We start from the raw sequence: 22,759 nt of genomic DNA on the forward strand, positions 1-22,759 counted from the left end.
GACCATAATTACAATACAATATGAATAACAGTTCTCTTCAACGAGCACCTAGCGAGCTGTAAAAACTCTGTTGGGAATTTCTTGTTTAAGCCTAACCTTCTCGCTAGAGTTTTTGGTCAGGCGAAAACAAGACATTCTCAAAAAAAAATTTCAGCTCACAGGGTGCCTATTGAAAAGAATTATTCTTCATATTATATTGTAATTATAGTCGCTAAAGACAACTTTGTAGCTCAATGACAGATATGGTACACCCCTGGTCATCAATGGGAAATCCCATGGGTCGTGGTTGTAGATCGTAGTTGTTATGTAATATGGGTTGTGGTTCTCATGTGATATGGATCGTGGTTGTAATGGGTCGTGGTTTTCATGTTAAATGGGTCGTGATTCAACCTATCAGTATCTAATCCGCGTCCTCTCCACAAAGTCGGTGTTTCGTAGTTTAGAAACTCGGAGAAAATGAATCGACACAACTGATTGAATGCAAGACTCAATTTACTAGAAGAGTCTCGGGAAAACTCAATCAGAGTTATCTCCGGATGAGTCGAGTGGGGTAGGGCGAAACCTGCACCTTACCGGCCTCGTGGTTGTCATTATATATGGGTCGTGGTTGTCATGTTAAATGGGTCGTGGATGGATCAAATGACTATTATATTTAAATGAAATTTATGATACATGGTGAAAATATGATTCCTTATCTGATGGATAGAATGGATCTCATATAAACATGTTCCCACTGTACTGTTTATTTGACATCACAACTGTGCTCGGTGGCCCACAGACCACCGAGCACCAGCCACACGAGTTTTGGATCATGGATTATACATGACAAAAAGGATGGGCGGCATAGATTATACACATACATTAATGTGGACCCCATGAGTTTGGTCCTTGCCCACGTGCAAAAAAAGGGACCCATACAGATCATTTTAGGGCTTGATTAAGGTAAAGGAAGATCATCCGAAAATGTGAAGTCGTGAAAGGGTCGTGGTTTTCAACCAAAATGAGTCGTGGTTCACAGGGCAGTGAAAGACACGATCCTTATAACATGACGACCACGACCCATCTAGCATGACAACCACGACCCATAACATCTGCTAACTACGACCCATGTAACATGATGACCATGACTCATGTGCATATGAAAAACACGATCCTTATGACATGACAACCAAGATCCAATGTGCATGGGAATCGGGAACCACGTTCCTTCGTCTGAGTCGTGGTTTTGAATACATGAAGGGTCGTGGTTGTCACTTTTGGTGGTCAAGGTTTGATTTCCAAGAGAGTGGAAGGTTTGAAAAAAAAAAAGGGGGGGGGGGGGTTTCGTATAGATCATTTTAGGGCTTGATCGAGGTAAAGGAAAATCAGCCGAAAACGTGAAGTCGTGATTTTCTATTATCAATGGTGTAGGTTTGATCGAGATGTGCCCTACGGTTAGCTCCCTTCATGTGACAAGAACCTTCTCGACTCTGATCTTCCTTTACCTTATCAAAATGCCTACAAAAAAATAAAATACGAACCTCATAGTGGATAAGAATTTCAGACATTAACAAACAATGTCCCTCTCTGGAAGTTGGTCCCTAGATCTTCACTTTTCTATGAAAACGAAAGATAAAGAAGAAGGTCCGTAAAAGGTGCATGTGAAAGGAGACATTCGGCCCTTCCGAGCTCATATATTCTTCCGTATTCTCAGATGAGAACGTATAAAGTCCTCCCCCTGTCACCAGCCATGGGTCCAACCACGATGTATGTGTTTCATCCATTCCATTCATCTGTTTTTACAGTGAAAGGCATGATCGTTCATCTATTTTTACAGATCATTTTAGGGCTTGATCCCAAAAATGAGAGGGATCATTTTAATGGTCTACGACCCTCGTTCAACACTGTTTCCTGTAATGTGGTCCACTTGCAATTGGGATATAGCTCATTTTTGGTCTCACACCATAAAATGATCTGGAAAAATATATGGACGGCATGGATGAAACACATACATGGTGGTGGGTCCCAGCGACCACCAAGCACCAGCCATTGGCCGGTGGCAGGGGGAGTAGCCGATCCGTCGCTTTCTCGAGCGTTGGAGTAGCAGGTGACTTCTACTGCACTCTAAGACCTTACAACTCTTGAACTAGGGATAAGAGCATTTTCGTCCAAAACAATCTTCAAAAGTTGTCAAAAGGCCACATTCAAGATATATCGACGGTAGTAGCTTTCTAGGTAATTTACCCAAACTTTGAGGCGAGTACGGTCAATTTCAGTATAAATAAATTGTGCAAATTATGGGACCCAATTTAGATATATCATCACCCTGCTTATTTGATTATCAGACAATCAGATTGTGGACAGTTATTTGGATGGTTAAAAATGAAAAGTATCCAACGGTCCTATTTCAACAAACAGGTGTCCACAAATCAGATGTGGGATGCTTGGACGAATCTGATTTTAGAACTGTGATCTGGAGAAAATGATTTACACAATTTACTTGGTTTAATCTGAGTTAAGTTATTCTACCAAAAAAAATTCCGAGCGCCTGTGTATCAGGTGTCATACAGAGACCGAGTACCAACTAACTCACATTTTTTAAAAAAATGTTCTACCCTTTAATGAGGCTCATGGGTCATGGCATAATCATATGTAATTCAGACCGTCCAAATAGTAGCACAACCTAAAAATAACACTGACAGATGATATTAACTGTCCAAATATTAACCATTTGATGATTATTAATTAGATGGTTAGGATGGCTTTATCAATGTGATTTTAGAAATATGCGCAATCCACAGTGGGACCCGGAATTTGGATGGTCCGTATGGCCCTACAACAGTGCTACGTGAGGTGGATGAGTCCCCACCAACTTTCAACGGTGCAAAACTAACCTAGGACTCTAACCCTGTCCTGATGCCACCGTCCTTTTGTGATGAGGAAATGCACTTCCTCAAGCTGCCCAACTTGAGGGACCTTACCACGTGCATCACGTGCTTCACGTGTGACATTGGGGTGGCCATGGAACCTGGGGAACGGATTAGGTGGGGCCCCGGCTCCACCCAAGACGGTGCAGCCCTTACCGTAGGGCTCATCTTGATGTATATATGTATTCCATATCCACACCGTCAATCCGTTTTTCCAGATCATCTTAATGCATGAGCCCAAAACTTAAACAGATTAAAATCTCAGGTGGACCATACCTTAGGAAACAGTGGTGACTGACCATTAAAAGTTTTCTGTGGGCCACAAAATTTTTGGATCAAGCTGATATTTGCTCTTCACCCTTCATCTAAGTTCAATTGACCTTATCAACAGGTTGGATGGAAAATAAACATTATAAAAAAATTATCGTGGGCTCTAGGAAGTTTTTAATGGTGGAGCATTCAATCACCACTCCTTCCTACAGTATGGTCCATCTTGGTTTTGGATCTGCTACATCTTTCGTCTCACGCCCTGAAATGATCTGTACAACAGATGGACGGTGTGAATTAGGAAAAATACATCAAAGTGGGCTCCACGATAAGGGCCGCACCGTCTTTGGTGAGGCTAGGCCAAACCTAAACCGCCCTCTGAAGCCAGATATGCGTCATTATTGTCAGAGAATGGACATTTTTGTCATTAGTCTAGTGTATTATTAGTCTTTAGCTTTTCTACACATGCATGCATTCATACACACGTGTGTTGTCATTATATCCATGCGAAAGGTGGACCACACCATCATTATCACCTGCCATTGAACTCAGAAGGATCCACTAGCTAGGTAGGCCATATGTACTTGTATTGATGGGACTAAAATTAATTTTATAATATTTCTCAAAATTTGCAATTACTTAGGCCAAAAAGATACTTAAAGCGGTTTGGCAAGATGCTGAATGCCAAGCAGGTTAATGTATCATGAAGGGACTAAGTTCCGCAATTTTTGAAATGTTGGAAGGAATTGTGAGCATTAAAATTGAAATAGTAGTCGAAGCCATTTTGACCGGACCTACTGTTGTGGTCTTCTAGCTTAAGTTGAGCTGGTTCGTTCATTTTTATTAAAGAGAATGAAGTGACCATCTTTATTCATGTTGGAGAAAAGACAATTAGCGTAATTTATAATGCTTTTTTTTGATGTGTTTTTCTCTCGACAAAGGAAGGCATGGCCAATGGAGCAATTGAATTCTTAGTGCTTTCTTTATTCTTCTTCTTCTCGATTGTATGTTTCTCTGTCTTTGATGAGGAAGAAAGTCAGCTGATAATTAGTTCACAAGACCCGCTGATCAAAGTCCCATAGTAATTCTGTCACTAGGAGCGGAATGACTCTAGTTGTTGTGAGTGAATAGTGAAGAGAGGAAACGTAAAGGACAGACTGAGGGACTCGAATCCTTTATGGAGAGTTTGGAAGATGACAATCAAATCTGTAACTGGCCGATGAGTTGATGGTTGGTTACAAGTCCAGTGCAAGATAGGAAAATGGATACCTTGAGCCAAATCTAATTGGTGTGTAAGGAGATTAGGGCGGTGTTGTTCAATGCCAGCTTTGACATTAACCCCAGTATCAATGGTGCTACCATATGGTAAGTCTCTACCGACCGGTAGCATTTTCATGCCACATCCCTAAGATTTGCCATATCGGTATCGGTCAATTCAAATTCTATTGTGAATCAGATCGGACCAAACTCATTATTCTTAAAAGGGCAAAAGGTGCGACTGGATATATTGACGGTAAAAGAAAGAAAGAAATTCATACACTCAGCAAAAGAAAAGTTTGGTTTTGAACCAATGAATGTTACGGTGGCCTAAGGAAGTGAATTCAATATCCATTAGGGTAGATTTGATGAGTTTTATTAAAAAAATATTTATAAAACCACATCTGGACAAACCAAATAGGCACACCAGATTGGTAAAATCCTTTAGTTGTGGTTTCATACATGTTGCGGTAAAGATGATTGAGTACGAAAGGGGCAAAGGCAAGTTAACGACCCAGAGCAAGCACCTCAGCCAAGTGAATGTACTCTTTAGTAATTTGTCGAGAGTTCACACATAACAGAAAATAGTAGATCCACATCAACAGAACTGACGTGTATTCTTCTTCACCTACTTCATCCCGAGACTTGCACTAAAGTGCCATGAAAATGGAGTACGCCCACAGGTCTTGCTTGGGAGAACAAAGGAATGATGAATTTTGTGAATGCACACATATGATCTATGATCAATGGACTCATGGGGCCTTATCTGAAATAGAATGTGTTAGTCAATCACCTCCAAAAGGTCGACACTTCTATAAGGAGGAAATGATTGGTTGGAAAGTCGTGCAAAGAGAGTTTAATGCATTCATAAATTACTGGGATTAAGATTTTTTATTTTATTTTATTTTTTTCTCTCGTGTAGAGCTAGCTCTACCACCCATGCGGATGCTCAACTTCATTTTCTACCTCTCCCACGCGGATGCTCAACTTCAATTTCTTCTACCTCTGCTTGATGCCGATCCTAGTGATCAAATTCATCTGCCTTCAATGGCAAATGGGTAGTTTGGAAAAACAAACAAATAAATTAATTAATTAACTAGAAAAAGAACAATTTCTCAAACCAACCAAATAAAACTTCTTATTATTAAGCTGACTTATTCAAGCAGGAAGTTTTTATTATAATAGGTTAAGAAAGGATTTCTTATTTAGGGATAACATATTTAACCGTTTAATTATCTAGAACTGTGCCTTGAGTAAATCAATCACTTTGTTGTCCACATGGAAGGCCGTTGCGAGAAGATCATCAGGGAGACGCGGGTTCGAACCAAAGATAGCATTAGATATGGTCATGACACCAGGGAACTGGCTGCTCAGACTGGCGATTGCAACTGCATGGGTTTTGCCGATGTTGTATTGGAAGTGAATGAGGCCTTTTGGGAAGACGAACACATCACCCTTATGTAGGATCTTTGTTATGAGGCGATTGTCAGGGTTGGTGGTGACGAACCCAGCGTAGAGTGTGCCCTCTATAACAGTCAAGATCTCTGAAGCCCGTGGATGCTCGTGAGGAGAATTGACACCGTTAGGTTCAATGTCGATGCGGACCATGGATATACCGAGAGTGTTGAGTCCGGGTAACTGAGCCACAGTGACAAATGTAACTTTGGACCTAACGTTATTTGAAGTGTTGCCCGGCACGTTTAGTCCACTGAAGAAGAAATCATCAGCTTGCACCTTCTTTGGGTCCTTACACACGTACCCATTTACAAATACTGCAAAATAAATGTTACCATAAGATAGAAGAAGAACACTTGTCTTCGAATATTGAAGTTCTAAAGAAAAATGCCAATTAGGCTCACTAGTGTAGTCCCGGCCTTACATGAAAGATCCATGCCACTCATCAGGTGGGCTCTATAACATCATCTAGCTCACTTCATATGGCAAACGACACGACAACATCATCTGAGCTAGGAAGATGTTAATTGAGCATTTAAATTTTATAAATTCGGCCCACCAGACGTATGATCTGGTCTATTTCTCTGCCCAGGAAATCAACGAAGTTGGGCCCACCTGATGGGTGAGTTGGATCTCATATGTTGTCACATGTGATGTCAAATACACTGGTGGTTGCATCTTGCATGTATAAAACCAGAGACGACATAGTGAGTGCATCACGAAGTTTCAAAACCAAATGCAAAGAAGAGCATAGGGACCTGGCGGTTGTGGTTCTAGTATGGCAACACAGAAGTCCTGTAAGAGACTGGGGTCATAGGCATGTGTGAGAGAACAAGTGAAAGCGAGAAGGGAAAGCACAAGGATGTGAGCAGCCATCCTCATTCTCATAAAACCCGAGGAAAAAAGAAAGCTAAAGGAGCTATTGGGATTCAAAGTTCTTTCGAGGATGAGAAATAAGGACACAAGCCATGTATATATATAGTGGGAATTCACTGCGATGGTCTTCTTTTTTGCCCACATGTAATGCTCGACACTTGAAATGGTTTTGTTGTTGCGTCGATGCCAAAAAGAGAGGACCACAATAGTCTGTTTATGAATTAAGTCACTGTCATTCTCCAGCTACCACAACTAATACCCATTATCTATTCCTCGAGTGCCAATCTAGAAAGATGCGGTCCCTTCTATATTTTTAATTAGATTAGAGTAATTGTAATACCATTTCCCGACGATAAGATTTGAAAGGCCATCTGCAAACCAACACATGCTGACCTGGAATTTGTGTGTATGTTTCAGTTCATTCATCAAGTGGATCCCACTCTGAACAGGTCCTGGCCCAAAAACCAGGCTTATAGCGTCAAGTGCATGAAACTTATACAGGGAATATAAACCATACCAGTCTTTTTCCTCTGTCCAGTTTTCTCAAGTAAATGTGGTGCACTTATGCTACAAGAATTCACCATGTGTCAGATTGAAGCCAATCACCATGTGTGGCTCCGTGGATATGCCCTAGTCAATAAATCAGGCCTGACACTTCACCGTTAATGCGCAGAATTTGAATCTGTCCTCAGGTTGTCCAAGTCGCACATTCAATCCTCTGATTAATTTGGTGTGTCCTGCATTGATTCTCATCCATAAATTAAAATTAAGGACCATTACAATTTTGATATTAAATGATAACTTATATTTTTAGATCCATTCGCAGGTAACTTCGGAGACCATTTGATTTAAATTAAATTGCTAAATAAATGTGGGATATTTATGAAGATGCTGCACATCCTAAATAATTGGTGACTTGTTCCATTGGGAATGTTACCCACAATGCCTTACACGATTCAAAATGCCTTTAAAAATTACATGGAAATTGACCAAATGGCCTTAGAAATTATATAGGAATTACATTGGTTACATATCTAACAAAAAATTAAGCTATCAAAATTACAGATAACAATTTAGACGCACGATCGACTAAAAATTATGCTTATTTGATAATGTGATTATGGGGTTGATGGACAATTAATTTCATGCATTAAATATTAATAATAATAATAATAATAATAATAACAACATCCAATTGTCCTCATGTCAACAAGTGCCCATGGATTTGAGGTTAGGATTGTCCAATCAATATGATTTTAGGATCATGACTTAGTGAAACACGTACACGTTGAGTTATTGTATAGCCTAATTTGAGATACTCTCTATCATCCATTCAATTTCTGAGAGCCTAAGTTCCAAGATTCGTACTTTCTGTAGTATCAAATAACTTCCGTTTAGCCATTGTACAAATCTTGGAGTGTTTTTATTTATAGAGGACAAGTTTGGTAATGTAGCTGGTCATATATCAGCGGCATTAATCCAGGTCTTACAAGGAGAGACTGCCCTAAAACCTTACAGAAATTTTAAAGAAAAATAAAATAAAATCTTCCAAGAGTTTCCAAGTTAAAATTTCGACGTAACGTGTTGAAACTGTAGCCTACTCACCACGTGCGTAACGCAGTTGGCGCTGACGTCCTGCAGTTGGCCCTGTCACCCTCGGGGGAAAATAATAATAATAAAAGGCTTGTAATTATTGCCTTACGAACAATTTGTACATCACATCAATGTTTTCAGCTCATAGAAAAATTATACATGCCTACCCTCATTAATTATTTTAATACCACCTGCTTTATGACTGTCGGTGAGGAAGATTCCTTGGCCGAAAATCAGATCAATCAAATAGATCGTTGCTTGGTTTTTTACAATATTCGATCTGATCCGATCCATAGTGGGACCCATGGTTCCCTGACCCACTCTTTTTTATCTCTATGCCCCCAAATCTCCTACAGTGGAAGGTCCTAACCTTTTGATAAGTGGCCCACAAATGGATGGTTACAGAAAAATGAATACAATTATAGTTTGTCAAAGAGGCATATGGTTGGATGGGTAGGATCTTTATTGTAGATTGCTCTGCAAGTGTTCCCATATGCACCTTAGGGCTTGTCAGATAAATGGCCTAGATCAACTGATGGGCTCCACTTTTAAGGACAACGCGCATCAACACTTGATGCACGTGGCTTGATGCATTGGGCCTCTGTACTTGTACTTTTTTCTTCTTTGTTTTTTTTTTTTCTAAAGATCGCATATAAATCAACTACTCTGCCAAATGACGGAGGGATTTGCAACATGAGTCGAGATCCTCTGTTATTGGTCAGCAGGGATTTCCTGTTATCATTTGCTTCCTCTTTTGGATGAAACTTTTTGCAGCAAGGATCTTATGACAGATTTTGTAAAGGGTGGGTTTTTGTTTGATACTTTTTGGCCATGTTTGGCCACGTGAAGCACGGCGGATTACATGGGAGTGAATCGTCGGTTGCTCATGGTGTGCTACTATATCCCATGCGCCGCCGGCCCTATTTAGGTTTTGTGGGATTGCAACCATCCCATGGGTTATCTACATTGGTACAGGTTGTTTGGATACCCTCGTGGGATTCAACTGCATATAAGAAACGGACGCCTCTCCCGGCAACTTTACCCACTATACGGCTGGTATGTGGGCCCACGGTGAGATTTGTGTTTAATCCGCTCTGTCCATTTATTTTAGTAGATAATTTTATGGGTTTTGGCCACATGAAGCACTGCGGATTACATGGGATGGAATTACGACCATCCCAGCATTTATGACGTACAGTGATTTGTTAGTTATTCATGGTGTACTACTTTATCCCATGCGCTACCAGGCCTGTTGGGTTTCATGGAATTACAACCATCCCATAAGTTATCTGATACAGGTTGTTTGGATACCCCATGGGATTCAATTGCATATCGGAACCGACGCCTCTCCCGGCAACTTTACCCACTGTATGGCTAGTATGTGGGACCTACGGTAAGATTTGTGTTTAATTCGCTCCGTCTATCCATTTTAGTAGATAATTTTATGTATTCAGCCAAAACTTATAGCACACCCAAAGTTCATGGACCACACCACATGAAATAGTATCAATTGAACTTCCGTATAGAAATTGTTTTATGGGGTACAGAAGTTTTTGATCTATCTGACATTTATTTTTTCCCTCCATCTACGTCTTCGAGATCTTACGAAAACATTGGATGACAAATAAATCTCACTGTGGGTCCTATGAAGAATTCAACGATGGGAATCATTATTCCCAGTCTTTCCTATGGTATGGTCCAGTAGAGCTTTTGAAATGCTTCAAGTTTCGACTCAATGCCTCAAATTAGCTGGAAAAATGGATGGAGGGCATGGATAAGCCATTTTACTTCGTTGTGGGCCCCAGTTCAGGAAAGAACATTATACATTGATAACACCTATTAAAATCAACGTCTGCCCAACTGTCACTTCTAATTTGATATCCAACATATTGATCAGGCCCAAAGGCTAAGATTTATGGAAATCAACTACAGGAAGATCAAAAGCTTTTTATGGCCCACCTAAAGAGTTTTAACCATCAACACTCATTTGAGTTGGTTTCCTGTAGCGTGGTCCACTTGAGATTTTGAAATTGTCATAGTTTGGTCTCATATCATGAAACCATGTAAAACAAAAAAAAAAAAAAAAAAAAAAAAAGATTGAGGGCATGGATGGAAGCTATACATCATGGTTGGATCCACCACACTGACCAGCAGCCATTGGCTACATTGGGTGGATCACAGCCCTGGAAATGTAGGTTAACATGTATCCAAAATCACCGAATATACTACATTCATTATATTGACGCTACCACTGAAAGACATAAGCCACATTCAACAAACACATCAACTCATAATAAACATCACGCAAATATCTTCAGTTCTTCTGTCATGTTCTTCCAATCTCCCCTACAAGACGACCACAATGTCTATGTCATGTGATAGATCAGAAAGATGGAGCCACCTTACGGATCGTGAACCAGGGACATGAATTATTGTCTGCAAAAGCAATACGAAATGAAAATTGAAATCCCATCTCATTTCCATGCACCTTGTAATCATATATAAGAAAAAAAAAATGAGATGATCCGGGCTATAGAACTTACACAAGCCGATGGAATCAAGTCTCAGAGTTGGAGTTCGCCCTGCATAGTTGTTTGGTGCATGACCTTACTGTAGAAGGAGGTTAACAACAAGGGCATTCATGGATAAACTACTTAGTAAATTAATTACGACCCGACTACAAATAAAAGGAATTTGCAATTAATGGAAATCATACTTCGAGAAGGAGATTTTAGGTGACGGATGAAAGGCATTGTACATCAACCCAGAGAAACACAATGCATATTCTTCTACTAGGTCTGACTACTACCCGTACATGTCCGATTGATGTCAGTATGTGATAACTTGTAATGTAAATTGGAAATGGAAATTCATACCAATTTAACACACGATCTTCGAATGATCCGGTGGTTACCCTCCATGATAGATCTTGTCTACACATGCGTTCACAAAAGAAATAGAATTATACATTAATCTGATCACAATTTAAAGACATCATACCTGGCCCTTGGGAACTTATGTTCAGGTGTCAAGACGGAATGCTGTGAACTCCATACTCATGGAGATTATGGGATGACGGTTATAAGATTGTAATGCATGCAGGAATTAAAAGCACATGTTACATTCTATTGGAATAAATCAGTACTATTAAATACATGCAAATCTAGAGATGATTAAAACATATTCGTATCCTGCAATTATACATGCCATTGAAAAAGCCTACTAGATTCAAATATCTGATGTCTACCAAAAACAGAGTGAGAATAAGTGCTGGAACACTGAAACTACAGCTTAATAATTAAATATAAGATGAACATTGTAACCAAGATGACAATTACAAATGCAGCCACCATTTCCCTGTAATTCGTGTGAGTATCATCTGTTTAGGTACTCTTGCACACCCTGGACCTCAAAATTTCTTAGATCGATTTAGTGGCATATGTAGGTGACTCAACCTCACTACAACTCTAGATCATTAACTCACTACTCATACTTGCATGGTTAGAATTCCACCATGCAGTCGCATGTTGGAAAGATTTGAAGGATCGATGTCTGACACCATTATATCCTTCTATATGCAACCGTGCCTCATCCCAAGACATATATCCCAAGTCGACGACCATTGACTATAATGTAATATTTACTTAAACCCATCTATATTCACATAAACATAACCAAGATATGAAAAAATGCATGTTATACAATTCATAATATGAAGGCATGTAAAGTGAATAGTACTGAAAAGGGCAGATTAGTTTCACACAAAGCAGAATATCATGCAGGTGGTACAGTATATAAATATCCAAAGACATGTGAAAAAGACGGTCACTAACAAAAACACAAATGAGTATATAGTTATTACATATCCTTCATTGAAATTATCTAAAATGAAATCTAATTAAGGTTGTTTCAACCATCAATTAGAACCCCTACCAACATTTCTATTGAAATCAGACAAAGTTTTTTTAACCAATTGACCCTCCGCTCTAGTCGAAGACTTACAAAAAAGGAGGCTAGCTTCTCATCCCTGGTTAGAAGCTAAACAAACTCAAGGAACTCTGGGTTGGTCAGTCCCTAAACCTCTCTCAAGGATATCCAGGACTTTACTAGTACGGTTGACCTCTTTACCAAGTCCAAATTTGTGCATTGCCTCTGCCACCCCATTTAGAGATATGCCGAGGACATCAAAGGGACGAGTAGAATGCATACTCTTCGTTGTCGTACTCCCACTACGACTACTCTCAGATTCAGTTGCTTGGCTGGGAGTGCTACAGAATTAGCAATTTTCTGATGCCCTATGGCTTTCCTTCGAAGCTTAAAAATTCTGAGTCGAATCCCTGAGATTTTCCTCGAAAATATCGATAGGTGCATCGGTGTCATCATCCAGGTCAATCCAAGCTTCATTCAGATCTTGTTAAATACGAGATGAAGATGCGGCCATGTTCTTGCTTCCTTAGGCGTAGTGGCCTGTTACATGGTCTGAACCTACAATCGCCGCTAAATCATCCAATCGTTCTATCTTCCCGCATAGTCTTTCTGCTCTCAGATGCGACTACATACAAGGAAGGGATTAGGTAAGTAGATGATAGTCGAATACACATAATTAAGAGAGATATCTATGTGACAAATGAAATTCAATGAAAGGGGTTATGAGCAATCTTTACCTTCAAGTACTCTTCCCAAACCTCATCTGGTGCCATGACAACCATATGCTCGCTATCCCACCCAAAACCACTTGCGGCCAGCATGTCCTTCACATCGTTGTACTCTCGTTTATGATACTGCAATCAGTTTTGCACATTTTACCAGTTTACCAAAATTTCAATCCTCCTAGACACCTCCTCAGTAGCCGCATGATATGTTTCTCTCTTAAATCCATTATCCGCCTTTTGGCCTAAAGCTATTTGCTCAAGTAACGTATCGAACAATATCTGATCCATTGTTCTAGTCCATTTGATTTTTGTCGCTCGCGATAGAGGCTCAACAAGCGATTCCACAGTCTTCTCGCGTGGAGAAAAACGTATCAGTAACACTGGAGACCTCACTGGGGACTGCATCGGTGTAGGTGTACTAACCTAATTGTCAGACATCTCACCTAATGTGTGGATTAACAAACAGTTATAAACTGAAAATAGAGTGAAGTGCACAGTTCTACTAGCAAATATAAATTACTTGAAGACTAAATAATCGTATCAAGTGAATATGTAAGTCCAGAATGACAATGTTTAACTCGACCATAATCTGTTATACATATATGTGCCTATAACATAAGTCAATGCATTTAATAAAAAAATGGAGCCTATCTATTCCTACTATTTATTTGGCCATCTGTCCACATGTGCTCTATAATTTGATCACGATATTTGGTCTACGCCTCTTTCTCCCGTTGTGTCACTTGAACTAGCCACTGTCGATCATCCATTCTTGATACCTCTTTTGGTGTAGGATTACTCTGTCAGGCCCGTATCCTAGACCGTACCATTCTATAGGCTCCTTCGATCCTCCCAGTCGAATTTCTGTGACCCGCGATCTGTTATCGACCTTTGCGTACGATCCTGAGATGTGCCTCGTATATCAGAGTCGGCTCGACCCGAAACATGTACTAGTGCGACCGCGCCATCATCGCGGTTCCGATGCCGCATATTACATGGCGAGGTGATACCCAGGCCAAGAGATGTGAGCCCGCGTTCAGTTCGAGGAAAACGCGGCGCGTTGCAAATACCAAGGGAATCTTTACAATACGTCACATCATTTCATCAATCAAGTACACATCACACTCCATCACTCACCCATCCCCAAGTACAACCATCTTTCCCATAAAGTCAACTCTTTCTTACACAATTACTCTCCCTTACACAAGTACACATCACTCATTCATACCCATCACACCCATCTCTCTCTCTCTTACACCTCTCTTTCTCATTCTCCCTCACAACCCATGAGAGTCCATCATCCAAGCTCTATGAGAGAAGCTTGGCATCGCCCACCTTCCTACCACCCAATCCACCCCTTGGATCATCATCTCAACCGTCGAAATTGTCCCCTTGAAGCTTTAGAGTGCATAGGCGGAAGAAGGAATAAGCGATCAAAGATGGGTGATTTTATTTGTTAATTTTAATGATCAAAGGGTCCACTTATGGTGGGACCCATTTTGATGTATGATATGTATCAAGAGGAGCCCATAATGGCGAGGCCCCTTCGCTACTCCTCCCTCCCTCCCTTCTTCTCTATTTCACTCTCTTTCCCTTTTGGTGTTGGGACGTGGCCCACCTTGCTACTGGATTTTAGCAGGTCCTGGATGCAAGTAATCTTAAATATCAGTTTGATCCAAATAGATGGGCCACGCTGACGTGGACCTCACCTTGAACTGTGTATTATCCACACCGTTCAGCAGCTTGGGGACGGTGCTGGACCCACCAAGATGTATGTTTCACCCACGCCGTCCATCTGGATGTGGGATGGAGTGGGTGCACTATGATGTATATGTTTATCCACACCGTCCAGATACCCTAGACGGTGGTACCCACCTGATGCAGTGCTGCATCCAGCACGTGGACCCCATCTGGACTATATATTCCATCCAGGTCATCTATCTATTTGTATCACGCCAGCAGGGCCGTGGGCTCTATCATGAGGTGCGCGTTACATCTTGTCCGTCCATTTTAGGACACCATTAGAGGGCTAAGTCCTGCCGGATAGATCCACCATCCAGCAGCTATTGTACCGCTCATCCTGCTGTATGTAATAAATCTTAGCCGTCCAGTTGGTGGGCCACGTGTAGTGGGACCCAACCCTGATGCATTTGTTGTATCCTCACCATCCATCAGGGACGGTGGGAGCCACCATGTTGTACGTGCTTTATTCACGCCGTCCATCTCATGCAGCGTGTTGGAGTCCAGCAGCTGTAGGACGCTGGCATGATTTAGTGTAAAATAATAATAATAATAATATATTATATTATATGTATTTCTTTTTATTTTTTTATTTTTTTTATCTTATCTGTGTCGTCCAAACAACAGATGTGTGGGGCCATCCCACATGTGTGACACGTGTGGGATGGGACCCACCTTGAAGTATGTCTTCCATATCCACCGTCCGTCCACCTATCTGGATGGTGGACCACACCTTAACATATATGTTGTATTCACACCGTCCATCTCTGGACGGTGTGCCCTGTGAGGCCCATGTGTCATATCCACTCCATACGTCCGGTACAGAGACGTGGGGCCCACCTTTGTTGTGTTTTATCTCGGCCGTCCATCCATGTGGCCATTTGTTAGGTGTAGGGCCTACTTGCTGTTTGTGTAGAGCCCACCTTATATGTATGTGTTGAACACACACCGTCCCTCCATGGGACCCCCTTGATGTATGGGTTTTATCCATCCTGTCCGACCAGATGGGCTGAACATGGGCCCATCAAAATGTTCATGTCTGATCCGAGCCGTCCACATGGGACGTGGGGCCAACGTGATGTGTTTGCTTCATCCACACCGTCCAGACCATCTGGATGGTGATGGACAAAGTTTGGACAGTGTTAATCATCATTAGTGGGCCATGTGCCCCATGGAGTGATGTGTATGTGATACACATGCTGCACCTGCAACCATTGAAATGATCTTAGATGTAATCCAAGCTCCCATCTGTGAGGCACACCTTGATGTATTTTTTTGTGGCCCATTCATCAGGCACACCTTGATGGGTTTACTGTATCCACATCGTCCATCCTTGGACGTGGGGCCCACCTTGGTGATGTATCTGCCGCACCATCCGGCATAGGACGGTGGGTCTGCCATGATGTACGTGTTTTATCCCATGCTATCCATCTGTTTGATAGGTGGGAACCACCTTGATGGATGTGTTTCATTCCATGCCGTCCGTCAAACGTGGGCCTCACGTGATGTATGTGTTTGATCCAAACAGCCCAATCTGATTTGTATAGGACCTGATGTGATATGTGGGGCCTGAGGTGACATATGTATGGCCCATGGGATGTGGCCTACTTGATCTGTATATAGGCCTACGTAATACGGCCCATTATGATGTATTCGAGGCCCATGGGCAAGGCCATGTGATGTGTTTACGGCCCATACGATGAGGCCCATGAGATGTATGTGTGGCCCATGTATTGTGGCCCATTGCGAGGTGTTAGGCCCATTGGTGTGGCCCATTTGATGTATATGAGATCCATGTACTGTGACCCATTGTGATGTATGTGAGGCCCGCATGACGAGGCCCGATGTGATGTAATCATGGCCCATGTGCTGAGGCCCACTGTGATGAGTATTTGACCCATGAGTGAGACCCATAGTGATGTGTATTAGGTCTTTGTATGAGGCCATGGGCCTACGATACGTTTAGCCCTATGTGGGCCACTCCTTAGGAACAATGATAGTTAAATGTCCACATTGTGACTTTTTCTTATGCCGGGTTAAGTTCATTCTCATCATTCTCTAGTGGGTTAACCCAAACGAATGGGCCCCATTGATATTGCTTGGTCCATCATCAGTCATCCATCTATGAATCCCACCTTGCGTCGAGATCGATTATTGATCGATTCCGATTGTTGTGGCCGATTGCCGATTAGTGATCGAGGCCGATTATCATGACCGACTGTCAATTCCAATTTGACGTGACCAATTTGTCGATTCCGATTGTCATGGCCAATTACCGATTTCGATTGACGTAACCAATTTGCCCAGCCCGATTATCAATCGATCCCGATTATCATGGCCGATTGTCGATTCCAATTGACGTAACCGATTTTCTGACTCTGATTATCGATCGATCCCGATTGTCGTGACTGATTTGCCAATTCTGATTATCGATCGATCCCGATTGATGATGCCAAGTATCGAGGTCGACTCCGATTGTCGAAGCCGAGTCCGAGTGTCGATTTCGATTGTCGAGGTCGATTTCAATTGTCGAGGCCGATTGTCGAAACCTATATGGTGTATATACGACTCATGGTTGAGGCCCATTGTGATGTATAGTCGACCCGTGTTTTAAGCCTAATGTGATGAATATGAGGTCTATGTGTTGAGGCTCATTGTGATGCATTTGAGGGTCGGGCGATGGAGAACATTGAGATGTATGTTGGACCCATGTGAAAGGCCCATCGTGATGTGTATTAAGCTCTTGAGTGAGGCCCATGGTATTGTATATCAGGCCCTTTGTGAGGCCATGGGTCCACTATATGTTAGGCTCTATGTGGGCCATTCCTTGGGGGCAATGTTTGTTAAATGTTCACATTATCGAGGCCGATTGTTAATGTAGGTTATTGATACCGATTATGAGTATGTGGCAGCATAGCATCATGATACATGCACATACGCATCATCTGCATGTTGTTATGAGATGTGATTGACCATTACATATGTCATTGAGTATGTTGTTATGAGACTCCCTGATAGGCGGAGATTATTTTACATGAGCACGTGGTATGCATAGTATGGATGCATGACTGGATTGTATGACTCATACATCTTGCATTGTGCGTTGAGATTACTATATACTTTAGTGACATCAGGGCCGTAGCCTCCATAGGCATATCGTGGATGGCCAGATGAGACACAAAAAATCTGTTCTAGCATCGGTCTACCATAGATGGCTCTGGGTAAAAATTCTTAAACCCTCTTGGTACCAGATGACGCCCCAACGTCGAGACCGAGTGGATACATGAGCGCCCGAGTGCCGAATACCATGAGGCCGTGTCTCCCACTGTGTCGTGGTCCGTTGGGAGGGGGTGTGGCCTTACCAGCCCGAGCGTAGGGAGCATAGCTAGGCTGAGCTTGACCAGCTCGTGAATGGGTCCGCTATCGACATGTCGGATAGGTATTAGCAGACTATTGGCTAGGCGGATAGTGAGATTTCTTACGCTCACTTGGATTGTGCGGTTGGGAGAGTGACAGTGTCATTTGGAGTGTACTAAACCCCGGTGATAATCCCAGAGATGAATAGTACTGATATGTGGACTTATTGAGGAGTTACATACCCATTCATTCATTCATTCACTATCCACTCAGGCTGGTGGTGCGCAACTATTTATTACGTGTACCTTCGCAATGGCCAGGATTTCAGTTGGGGCGTGCGACTAACTTGAGATCAGGAGTTTACCATGTTGAGTCTGACTATCCAAATTTAGGTATGGGACTGGTTTGGATAGAAGCCCTTTGTGGTGGACCCCGTAGCCCGTGATACTACGTACTATCATCCCGACTTCACACTTCAGCTTGGTCATTTCATTCGTATAGCATATTGTTTTGCATCCTCAGCATATAGTATTTGACTTACTATCTCCACATTGCATAACTGATGTATATTGCTTCCTCAATATATGATATTAGTTTATTATATTTTTGTATCGCATTGCCTGGATAAGACTGATGGTATTTATGTGTCTATCAGCATGTCTTCTCATTACTCTGATATTATATGATTTATGAACTTGTTAGCATTTCTGATATCGTATGATTTATGAGCTTGTTAGTATTTTCGCTTACTCTGATTACTCTGATATTGCTTACTTGGCACTTGCCTTGTGCATACACTTACACCACCCTCTAAGCTTTCTATAAGCTTATACACGATAGATGCTTGCAGGTGATGTTAGGTTGTAGCAACGTGGAGCTTGGAGCATGTAGCTGACTTCTGGAGCTTTAATTTTGACATATGTATTTCTCCTTTTAGCATTGTATTCAAAGTTTATATTAGTGGATATGTGATGATGATGTTGCTTTTGTGATTTAGGTAAACTTGTGGTTATGCTTCTTATTAGATAAATGTACATTAGAAAATCCTCCTCGTAGGATCCTAAGATCGGAACCTGGCATATGGGCGCTGGGAGCCGAGAATGAGATACTACGGAGGCTATCGGCACCGGATTCGGCGATTGGGATTCCTGTGAATCCGATTTCTGAGTTTGGGATGTGACAGAAGTTGGTATCAGAGCATAACTTGGGAATACCTGAAGATAATATCACATATCTGCTGATAGCTAACCTGCACTCTATGATTGTTGAGAACTCAAAATGATTAGATCCCCGAGTTCGAACAACTTAGAGACATATGTAAGTCCAGAATGACAATGTTTAACTCGACCATAATCTGTTATACATATATGTGCCTATAACATAAGTCAATGCATTTAATAAAAAAATGGAGCCTATCTATTCCTACTATTTATTTGGCCATCTGTCCACATGTGCTCTATAATTTGATCACGATATTTGGTCTACGCCTCTTTCTCCCGTTGTGTCACTTGAACTAGCCACTGTCGATCATCCATTCTTGATACCTCTTTTGGTGAGGAGAGCTTTCAGGCCCGTATCCTAGACCATAACATTCCGTAGGCTCCTTCGATGCTCCCAGTCGAATTTCGGCGACTCGTAATCTGTTATTGGCGTTTACACACAATCCTGATACATGCCCCGTATATCAGAGTCGGCTCGACCCGAAACTTATACTAGTGCGACCGCGCCGTCGTCGCGGTTTCGATGCCACATATTACAAGCTAAGGCGATACCCGGGCCAAGAGATGTGGGCCCGCATTTAGTTCAAGAAAAATGTTGCGCGTTGCAAATACTGAGGGAATCTCTACGACATGTCACATCATTCCATCAATAAATTACACATCACACTCCATCAGTCACCCATCCCCAAGTACAACCATCTTTCCCTTAAAGTCAACTCTTTCTTACACAAGTACTCTCTCTTACACAAGTACAAATCACTCATTCATACCCATCACACCCATCTCTCTCTCTCTCTCATTCTCCCACACAACCCATGAGAGTCCATCATCCAAGCTCTATGAGAGAAGCTTGGCATGGCCCACCTTCCTACCACCCAATCCACCCCTTGGATCATCATCTCAACCGTCGAATTTGTTCCCTTGGAGCTCTAGAGTGTATAGGCAGAAGAAGGAATAGGGGATCAAAGGTGGGTGATTTTATTTGTTAATTTTAATGATTAAAGGGCCCACTTATGGTGGGACCCATTTTGATGTATGATATGTATCAAGAGGGGCCCATAGTGGCAGGGCCCCTTCGCTACTCCGACCTCCCTCCCTTTTTCTCTATTTCTCTCTCTCTCTCTTTCCCTTTTGGTGTTGGGACATGGCCCACCTTGCTACTGGATTTTAGCAGGTCCTGGATGCAAGTAATCTTAAATATCAGTTTGATCCAAATAGATGGGCCACGCTGACGTGGACCTCACCTTGAACTGTGTATTATCCACACCGTTCAACAGCTTGGGGACGGTGCTGGACCCACCAAGATGTATGTTTCACCCACGTCGTCCATCTGGACGTGGGATGGAGTGGGTGCACTATGATGTATATGTTTATCCACACCGTCCAGATACCCTAGACGGTGGTACCCACCTGATGCAGTGCTGCATCGAGCATGTGGACCCCATCTGGACTATATATTCCATCCAGGTCATCCATCTATTTGTATCACGCCAGCAGAGCCGTGGGCTCTGTCATGAGGTGCGCGTTACATCTTGTCCGTCCATTTTAGGACACCATTAGAGGGCTAAGCCCTGCCGGATAGATCCACCGTCCAGCAGCTGCTGTACCGCTCACCCTGCTGTATGTAATAAATCTTAGCCGTCCAGTTGGTGGGCCACGTGTAGTGGGACCCAACCCTGATGCATTTGTTGTATCCTCACCATCCATCAGGGACGGTGGGAGCCACCATGCTGTACGTGCTTTATTCACGCCGTCTATCTCCTGCAGCATGTTGCAGTCTAGCAGCTGCAAGACGCTGGCATGATTTAGTGTAAAATAATAATAATAATAATATATTATATTATATGTATTTCTTTTTATTTTTTTATTATTTTTATCTTATCTCTGTCATCCATACAACAGATGTGTGGGGCCATCCCACACGTGTGACACGTGTGGGATGGGACCCACCTTGAAGTATGTCTTCCATATCCACCGTCTGTCCACTTATCTGGATGGTGGACCGCACCTTAACATATATGTTGTATTCACACCGTCCATCTCTGGACGGTGTGCCTTGTGAGGCTCATGTGTCATATCCACTCCGTACGTCCGGTACAGGGACGTGGGGCCCACCTTTATCGTGTTTTATTTCGGCCGTCCATCTGTGTGACCATTTATTAGGTGCAGGGCCCACTTGCTGTTTGTGTAGAGCCCACCTTATATGTATGTGTTGAACACACACCGTCCCTCCATGGGACCCCCTTAATGTATGGGTTTTATCCATCCTGTCCAACCAGATGGGCTGAACGTGGGCCCATCATGATGTTCATGTCTGATCCGAGCCGTCCACATGGGACGTGGGGCCAACGTGATGTGTTTGCTTCATCCACACAGTCCAGACCATCTGGACGGTGATGGACAAAGTTTGGACAGTGGTAATCATCATTAGTGGGCCATGTGCCCCATGGAGTGATGTGTACAGTGATACACATGCTGCACCTGCAACCATTGAAATGATCTTAGATGTAATCCAAGCTCCCATCTGTGAGGCACACCTTGATGTATTTTTTTGTGGCCCATCCGTCAGTCACACCTTGATGTATTTACTGTATCCACATTGTCCATCCTTGGACGTGGGGCCCACCTTGGTGATGTATCTGTTGCACCATCCAGCATAAGACGGCGGGTCTGCCATGATGTACATGTTTTATTCCATGTTGTCCATCGGTTTGATAGGTGGGAACCACCTTGATGGATGTGTTTCATTCCATGTCGTCCGTCGAACGTGGGCCTCACGTAATGTATGTGTTTGATCCAAACGGCCCAATCTGATTTGGATAGGACCCGATGTGATATGTGGGGCCCGATGTGACATATGTATGGCCCATGGGATGTGGCCTACTTGATGTGTATATAGGCCCACGTAATACGGCCCATTATGATGTATTCGAGGCCCGTGGGCAAGGCCATGTGATGTGTTTACGGCCCATACGATGAGGCCCATGAGATGTATGTGTGGCCCATGTATTGTGGCCCACTGCTAGGTGTTAGGCCCATTGGTGCGACCCATTTGATATATATGAGGTCCATGTACTGTGACCCATTGTGATGTATGTGAGGCCCGCATGACGAGGCCCGATGTGATGTAATCATGGCCCATGTGCTGAGGCCCACTGTGATGAGTGTTTAACCCATGAGTAAGACCCATAGTGATGTGTATTAGGTCCTTATATGAGGCCATGGGCCTACGATACGTTTAGCCCTATGTGGGCCACTCCTTAGGCACAATGATAGTTAAATGTCTACATTGTGACTTTTCCTTATACCTGGTTAGGGTCATTCTCATCATTCTCTAGTGGTTTAACCCAAACGAATGGGCCCCATTGATATTGCTTGGCCCATCATTGGTCATCCATCTATGGACCCCGCCTTGCATCGAGATCGATTATCGATC

At 42.5% G+C, this 22,759-nt stretch overlaps 1 protein-coding gene and 1 long non-coding RNA gene across 2 annotated transcripts; both read right to left on the reverse strand.

Annotated features, from left to right (window-relative positions):
- Positions 1-5,541: 5,541 nt before the first annotated feature.
- Positions 5,542-6,842, reverse strand: LOC131249719 (putative germin-like protein 2-1). Its single transcript, XM_058250491.1, has 2 exons — positions 6,644-6,842; positions 5,542-6,202 (listed from the first exon to the last, which is right to left on the reverse strand). The coding sequence occupies exons 1-2, from the start codon at positions 6,771-6,773 to the stop codon at positions 5,667-5,669; spliced, it is 666 nt and encodes a 221-aa protein (XP_058106474.1). The 5' UTR covers positions 6,774-6,842; the 3' UTR covers positions 5,542-5,666.
- A 3,786-nt stretch (positions 6,843-10,628) lies between these two features.
- Positions 10,629-13,354, reverse strand: LOC131243180 (uncharacterized). The gene is made up of 3 exons (XR_009169939.1): positions 11,071-13,354; positions 10,898-10,964; positions 10,629-10,790 (listed from the first exon to the last, which is right to left on the reverse strand). It is a non-coding gene; the product is annotated as an uncharacterized LOC131243180 (long non-coding RNA).
- Positions 13,355-22,759: the final 9,405 nt, after the last annotated feature.

Source organism: Magnolia sinica, chromosome 1 (assembly GCF_029962835.1).
Source record: "Magnolia sinica isolate HGM2019 chromosome 1, MsV1, whole genome shotgun sequence".
In the NCBI taxonomy this organism is placed as follows: domain Eukaryota; kingdom Viridiplantae; phylum Streptophyta; class Magnoliopsida; order Magnoliales; family Magnoliaceae; genus Magnolia; species Magnolia sinica.